The sequence below is a fragment of the Piliocolobus tephrosceles genome, chromosome 8 (assembly GCF_002776525.5).
Source record: "Piliocolobus tephrosceles isolate RC106 chromosome 8, ASM277652v3, whole genome shotgun sequence".
In the NCBI taxonomy this organism is placed as follows: Eukaryota; Metazoa; Chordata; class Mammalia; order Primates; family Cercopithecidae; genus Piliocolobus; species Piliocolobus tephrosceles.
The window spans coordinates 147,672,929-147,681,376 of NC_045441.1; the positions used below are offsets into that span (position 1 = coordinate 147,672,929).

Consider the following 8,448-nt stretch of genomic DNA (forward strand, 5'->3'; position numbering starts at 1 on the left):
GTGAGCATAACTTACATACCTCATGGCCCTTTACTACTAAATACTTCAGTGTGTATTTACTAAAAGTGAGAACATTCTTTCATGTTACCACAGTACAACTGCCAACTTCATAAACTTAACATTAATACAAAACTTTGATCTACTGTTCCTATTCTCATCTTGCCACTGGATTTATTAATATTCTTCATGGCATTTTTTTTTCTCGCCAGTCCAGAGTCCAGTGCAGGGTCAGACTGTGCAATTACTTGTCATGTCTCTGTAATAGGTTTTTTAATTAAAAATTATTCACTAGGGTATGAAAATAAATGTTCATTATAATACTTGAGAAGCACTACATGATCTTGAGTTGCCTTCAAAGGTATTACATAAATTCATTTCTTTCATTTATTCACATAACCATACAAACAGTGCTATGCATGTGTGGTCAAATGATTTTACACCAAGTCACCCAGAGACTTCAATAGGGAAAGAACAGTCTTTTTCAACAAATGATGTGGGAATAATTTATATCCATGGAGTGAGAGGATGAACATCTATTTACTTTCTCATTTCATATACACAAATTAAAATGTATCACTGGTTTAAATGTAAGGGCTAAGAGTACAAAATTTCTTTTAAAAACTATTTTTTAAAAACTTCGTAATTTTGTGGCAGGCAAAAATTTCTTAGCACATAAAAAAGCATGAACCATAAAAGAAAAAAGTTGATAAATGGGGTTCCATACATTTGTTCTTCAAAAACCACCACTAAGAAAATGGAAAGACAAGCCACAGACTAGAAAAAAAATCTGCAACACATAAATCTGACAAAGGATTTGTATCCAGGATATCTGAGGAACTCTCATTATTGAGTTGTCACTCAATAAACAAATCAGTTAAAAATGGGCAAAAGATTCAAACGGACATTTCACAAAAGAATACATACAAATGACTGCTAAGTACAGGAAAAGACCATCAACAACACTTGTCATCAGGATCATACAGCTTAAATCCACCACACACCAAGTTTGGGTCAAGACAAACAACTGCAACTCTTGTGCGTTGTTGGTGGGAGGGTAGATGCTGTAAGTACTTTGGAAAAAGTCGGGCAGTTTTCACAAAGTGAAAACGATGTACACTTATCATACAACAAAGCAACTGCACTCCCAGGTATTTCCCAAGGAGAATAAAACATATCCAGCAGACGCTGAGTATATTTCCAATGTTCATAGCAGGGTGTTTTGTAATAGCCAAGACTGGAAACAACTCAAATGTCCGCCAGGAGGGTACAGCTGACTTGCAGCACAGCCGCTCGCTGAGGCGCTCCCAGCAGTACAAAGGGACAAATGACACCCGCACCTCAAAAGCACCAGCTGAGTGAAGGAAGCCAGAAACAGAGAATACGTGGAACACTCCATTTCCAGCAGCCCCCCCATTATCTGCGGCTCACACTGCAAGGTGTCAGTTACCCATGGTCAACCACAGTCTAAAAAGATTAAACAGAAAAGTCCAGAAAAAAACACTTTGTTAAGTTTTAAGCTGCGCACCATTCTGAGAAGCATGGTGAAATCTCGAGCTGTCCCACTGTGTCCCGCTTAGGGTACGAGTCTTCCCTTTGTCCAGCATGTCCATGCCATATACGCCACCCGCCCTGAGTCACTCAGTAGCCACCTTGGTGATCAGACCGACGACCGCACCATCGCAGTGCTTGAGTTCAGGTGGCCCTCACTTTATTTAATAATAGCCCCACAGCACAAGAGCGGTGATGCTAACACACCGTTGTAACTGATCCGTATTATTAGTTATTGCTGCTAATCTCTTACTGTACCTAATCTGTAAACTTTATCAAAAGTATGTATGCACAGGAAAAAAAAGATCATATACAGAGGACGTGGTACCACCCACAATTTCAGCCATCCACTGGGGGTCTTGGGACACATGCCCCACAGATAAGAAGGGACTCCTGTATACGAAACTCTGGAAAGTCAGATCCCGCAGATGGGCGCCTTCCTGGAGCAGAGGCTGAGGAGCTCCTGCCAGCGATGGTTCCCTGCTGTACCTTCACTGTGGTGATTATCACCTAAGTATGTAAACTTTCTTTTCACACCATACACTTAAAATGGGTTCATTTGACTCTATATAAATTACATCTCAAAGTCGAACTTTTAAAAGCAGAGCAACATAAGAGAAAGTGACGGCAACGGGTCACTGAGTTGAGACGGCAGGAATGGCCTTGCTGAAAAGGTGGCATCAGGGACTTAAATGAGAAGAAGGACGCCCTAAAAAGGGTGCACATTTAGCCAAAGTGAACAGTCTCTCACTCTTCATTTCTCAATGTTCTGTAACTGTGTGAGGACGTAAGATTGAGCCAAGTTGCCCCATTTTATTTTAACATTTTTAACATTTAATCCCCCATAGCTGCCATGGACAACAGGAAAACAATACACACTATACTTGGAGGCATTTCCTAAAAGCAAACTCCAGCTCCCACCCTAGTTCCACGCCGTGCTTTGTGTGGAGAAATTCTCATGTGAACCAGTAAACTCAACAAACCCTTTAGTATTTAAGAATGAACAACCCTTGATCTGTTACCAAAGCAACTGTCCACCCTGTTCCTTCCGCCCTCTGAATACACTCCTGTCGTCCCCACCCTCCAACCCAACTCCTCCCCACTGGCAAACGTCCCCTTTCACACAGACACACTTTAGAGAGAACTCCGGGAGAAAGCGAGAGCGTCTGTGCCCCAGGCCAAATGACAGGTTTAAATCTCATGTTTTGCTCCTGCCTGAGCTTTGGAACACAACAACTACCAGCAGACACATCCCCATGTCCACTGTGTACACGGATGTGGCACACAGTGGGCTCCGGATCTGTAAGAACGCAGAGTTGGTGAGGTCTGCTGCACACGCTTCCCGCACAGGCAGGCTGCCGTCCTACAAGTCTTCCACTAGCTCTGCCCAGATACCGTTTCTAAATTAATGCTGCAAAGTACTCTCGTTTTCATCACGTTGAGCTTCAGCCTAGAATTACTGAACTGAACTTTAGCTCCACGCACAGAACGACAGCCACCAGGTTAGAAGGTCCCTGTGTGGCGCATCCTGAGGGAGGCAGGCCACAGCAGAGCTGCCCCAGACGGCACCTCCCAAGGACAAGGTCAAGGGAGCTGGCTCGTACTTCAGCAGCCCCTGAACCCCTCGCCCTAAGCTGTCCCACACCACCCACGGGGCTGACTCCCGGAGGCAACTTTCCCCGCACCCCGCTGCCGACGGCAGAAGTTTCAGAGGACAAGGGGGACCTGCCAGAGCGACAGTGGAGGGTGGAATACAGTCTAAAAGGCACATACAAGTGCTAAGTGACAGGCTCTGTCGGACTGCCAGCCTGACAGGAACACCAGGAGAGAGCAGGGCCTGACAGAAGACAAGCATTTAAGACGACGAAGCAGTACTGGCCCCAAACCCGGTTTTCCTGACAGGGCGTTTGGAGCCCTTCACAACCGGACCCTTCACAACCTGGAGCCAGGTGGGGATGCCCAAAGGCCTCACACTTCCCTCCATTGTCTGGTGCTGAGGCCTGAAGCAGGCAGCAAACCCCCTCACCCGTGAGCTCTCACGCCCTCATCTGTGACGACATCATCAAGCCGCTGGCAGGTCTGGGGGGAAATTAGAGGGCAATGACGTCAGCACCGGCCCAGGGAAGGCAGGACGGCGACAAGCACAGTGGGTTCTCTTGTTTGGCCCTCTCTGCCCTGGGCCATGCAGAGGCTTGAGCAGGGTCAGGTCTACACCCTGTCTGTCCACTCCTCCCTGAAGCCACCGCTACACACAGCGCTCGGTAACAGGGACCCTCCACAGCCATCGTGGAATGAACGTGGCGCATTTCATTCGCTCTCCCCTCTGGAATAAAGGGGGGTCAGTAAAGGAAAAAAGACTCCAGCAAGTAACTCAAGAACCAGAAACAATAACTGACAACTTCTGATTAAGTCCTTGGACTCTGGTAACCTCCTAACATTTCTCCCTAGTGCACAGGTTCTCAGTCAGGGACAACTGTGCCTCCAGGGGACACTAAGCAACATCTGGAGACGATTTTGATGGTCAGGACTGGGTGGGGGTGGGAAGGTGCTACTGGCACTTTGTGGGCAGAGACCAGAGATGCTGCTAAGCATCCTACAATGAAAACGTCAATAGCACCAGGGCTAAGAAACCCTGCCCTAATTAGCGCTGAGCAGTAAAACCAAAGATGCCTGCGCACCGGCAAAGACGGCCACTGGGGAAGGGGTGTGCCGCTCTGCAGCTAATCCAAGACGTGCAGGAGTCCCAAAAGGCAGCAGCTGCCTGGGGCAAAAACGCAAAGGAAACCAGGCAAAATCCCTGGGAACTTTAAAAATAGAAAAGTCAATGGGCTAGAGGCCGCAGCAGGTGAGGAATCTGCTGCCCTGGCCTGGATGTGGAGCGCCATTGCAGAATATCACTTGAAGCCATTTCATGGAACACAACGACAGTGCCTACTCACTGCCTGACACAGCTGAAGGCAATGCCACACACCAACTCCTTTCACCTTGCCCAAAATGGGATAAAGCAGGTGCTATTCCCATCCCCATTCTGCCGAGAAGGACGCTGAGGCACAGTGAGACCAAGTAACCTGCCAAAGTCACACAACGGAACAAGCGGTAGGCAGGGCAGAACACACAGCTGGCAGTCTAGAAGCTCACGGCCACGTGGCATCCACACCTGCAGACCTCGTGCTCACCACCATGCAGGATCCACACACTCACCGCATGGGGGCACCAACCCCCGCAGCCCATGCACTCAGCACAGCACTCTAACCACCAGTCCACACAGCCTCCCTTCCCGTGACACAGAATCCGGACCCCACTTTGTACAGACCAATTTGTAAAGTAGCTCTCCCTGTGCTGAGCTGAAATCTGCCACCCACCTGGCCCTGCTTTCTCTCTTTCCTCGGCACTGCTCACCTTCCAGCCAGCTGCCCATCACGTGTCCCAAGACAGCCTCATGCTGCCTGCCAGGTCGCCAGTCAAACAATGCTGCTTCCCTCAACCACTTCTCACAGGCCATCTTTTCAGGACCTCTTGCTGTTCTGGGGACCGTCCTCTGGATATACTTCGAAATCCAACAACCAGCCTCTTACAACGTGGACTCCCCTCCGCAGCAGAACACAACACCATCAACACAGCATGTCTCCCCAGGACAAACAGAAAGAAACTCTGCAGCAGGGAGGTGGAACCCTGGCCTTGAGGGCCAATCAAGGTCAAAAGACTTGCCATCTCCCAATAGAGCAAAAGGTGGTCTGTGGCTGTAAACACCTCTACGTCCGATGCAGTGGGAAATGGAGGAAGCAGCACTACTTTTTAAATTATTATTATGCTTCCATTCTGGGGTCCATGTGCCGAACACGCAGGTTTGTTACACAGGTATACATACACGTGCCACGGTGGTTTGCTGCACCCGTCAACCCGTCATCTACATTAGATATTTCTCCTAATGCTCTCCCCTCTCCTAAGAGGCCCACCAACAGGCCCTGGTGTGTGATGTTCCCCTCCCTGTGCCCATGTGTTCTCATTGTACAACTCCCACTTATGAGAGAGAACATGCAGTGTTTGGTTTTCTGTTCTTGTGTTAGTTTGCTGAGAATGATGGTTTCCAGCTTCATCCACGTCCCTGCAAAGGACATGAACTCATCCTTTTTTATGGCTTCATAGTATTCCATGGTGTATATGACCACATTTTCTTTATCCAGTCTATCATTGATAGCCATTTGGGTTGGTTCCAAGTCTTTGCTATTGTGAACAGTGCTGCAATAAACATACGTGTGCATGTGTCTTTACAGCAGAATGATTTATAGTCCTTTGGGTATATATCCAGTAACGGGATTGCTGGGTCAAATGGTATTTCTGGTTCTAGATCCTTAGTCCCTTTGAACCCATTCTTACCACCAACAACCATGTTGCACATGACAAACAGAAAATCAAAAATTGGCCGGGCGCGGTGGCTCAAGCCTGTAATCCCAGCACTTTGGGAGGCCGAGACGGGCGGATCACGAGGTCAGGAGATCGAGACCATCCTGGCTAACATGGTGAAACCCCGTCTCTACTAAAAATACAAAAAACTAGCCAGACGACTTGGCGGGCACCTGTAGTCCCAGCTACTCGAGAGGCTGAGGCGGGAGAATGGCGTGAACCCGGGAGGCGGAGCTTGCAGTGAGCTGAGATCCAGCCACTGCACTCCAGCTTGGGTGGCAGAGCGAGACTCCGTCTCAAAAAAAAAACAAAAGAAAAGAAAAGAAAACCAAAAATTAAGTGTTATAGTAACTGAAACCGAGGAAAACCTTTCTTAACACTCAACTACAAAAGCAATACCTCCCTCCTCACCCAGATTAAATGGAAAAACTTTAATGGAAGGGTTATTTCCATTCTAAACAGAAAAGTTACTTTATCAAGGAAAAGGAAAAAACCCTAGACCCAACTTCGCAGCCTTCACAGCCCCTCACGCTGTCAGCATCCCTTTCCCGGGGCTTGAAAACACAAGAAATAAATTCAAGAGCAAACCACAACAAAGTGGGTCTGAAGCCTCTCAGCCATGCTGGCGACAAACCATTTCTCAGTGACAGGTGCTGTTATTACCAACACGCAATCCAGTTTTCTCTGAGAAAATGACATGGTTGAGAGTCTGCCTCTCATTCCTAACATGTATTCAGCAGGAGTCTTGATGGGAGATTAAACACAAGGAGATGTCCCCAGAGCGGCTGAGGGGCGGGATCAGGAGAGAACAGATTGTCCCCACTCATTTTCTTAGTACCCCTTCTCTAACTTTAGCTAGCTTGTTTGCATCAAAGTAAAATTGGTTTTCTAACTAGTCTTTTATGAGGATTAAAACAGTGTCTGAGCTTATTATTTTTAAACTCACGTGACCATCCATAATTACTCTGATGGCTTAAATGTGGCTTACAGGCGTCATTTGCGTTGGTTTCTTATTACCTATGTTTGTTTCACCTTCACAGTGAGGAAGAAGCAGAAAAAAAGAGAAATATGTGAAATTACCAATAAATGTATTCTTTCCATCTCATCTCAAAGTAAAGCAACAGTGCTTATTCTAATAATTCTGTACCTCAGAAATATAAACATTTAGCCTAATAGGTTTTTTTTTTTTTTTTTTTTTGAGACAAGGTCTCACTCTGTCACCCAGGCAGGACTGCAGTGGTGCGATCCTAACTCTCTGTAGCCTCCACCTCCCAGGCTCAAGCGATACTCCTGCCTCAGTCTCCCACGCAGGTGGGACTACAGGTGCATGCTACCACATCCAGCTAATTTTTTAATTTTCCTTTTGTAGAAATGGGGTCTTGCTATCTCACCCAGGCTGGTTTCCAGCTCTTGGTCATAAGCAATCCTCCTGCCTCATCCCCCTAAAGTGCTGGGATTACACACATGAGCCATGAAGGCCGGCCTGCATTCTTAATCAATTTCCACAAGGAAAAGTAAGCAAACATTTTTTCTAAGAAAGAAAGGAAAGATGTAACAAATAATAACATTTTAGTATTTTAAAATCAAACCCCTTTATTTATAGAAAAGCAGATTATCCCACACAACAGTCTAGAAAGAAAGCTCTCTCAACAGCAAATCTAGCACAGACGAAACATTTTAAATGCCCTATTAATCTAATACTCTTTTCAAAGTATGAAAAAATAGCATACATCACTGTTTTATTTCACTGCTTATAGAGCACAGACCAACGTGACAATTTTTTTTTTTTTTTTTTTTTTTTGAAACAGGGTCTCCCTCTGTCACTAAGGCTAGAGTGCAGTGGTGCAATCACAGCTCACTGCAGCCTTGACCTTCTGGGCTCAAGGGATCCTCCCACCTCAGCCTCCCAAGTAGCTGGGACCACAGGTGCAGTGCTTTCCACCACAGCTGGCTAATTATTTTTATAGATGGGGTCTCCCTGTGTTGCCCAGGCGGGTCACGAACTCCTGGGCTCAAGCAATCCTCCTGCCTTGGCCTACCAAAGTGATGGGATTACAGAGGTGTAAGCCCCTGCACCTAGCTTAACATGACTTCCTAAAATAAGATTCTGAACTCAAGGTTTACTTTCGCAGTTTAACAAATATTTACTCAGCCTATCTGTTGAAATACTTCTTTCAGTAAGATTATAGAGTTGGTCTTCAAATCTAAAGTGAAACCCCCCAGACAGCAGACAAAGGCCCCTCAGATCTCACCCCAACCTGCACCCCCGCCCTCCAGCCTCCACATCTCCGTGGTCTTGCAGACTCTGAGCATCTCTGAGGGATGTCTCCAGGGCCTGGAAAGCCCTCGCTCACCACCTCGCCAACCTGGCAACCCCTCCTTCCCTGACTCCTCTGTGAGACCGCAGAGCCCCCAGGCCCCAGTGTGCCGCGCATCTCATTCACCGGGCCAGCAGCACTTACTGAGCACCCCGCACGGGCCAGGAGTGTTCTAAGC

General features: G+C 47.0%; 1 protein-coding gene across 1 annotated transcript in view; it reads right to left on the reverse strand.

Annotated features, from left to right (window-relative positions):
• LOC116418398 (actin-related protein 3B-like) overlaps positions 1-6,925 on the reverse strand; it is a 22,124-nt gene extending 15,199 nt beyond the window's left edge. The window contains exon 1 of the mRNA XM_031936115.1: positions 6,899-6,925. Within this exon, the coding sequence (XP_031791975.1) occupies positions 6,899-6,910 (12 nt within the window). The 5' untranslated portion in view covers positions 6,911-6,925. The remainder of the gene's footprint in view (positions 1-6,898) is intronic.
• Positions 6,926-8,448: the final 1,523 nt, after the last annotated feature.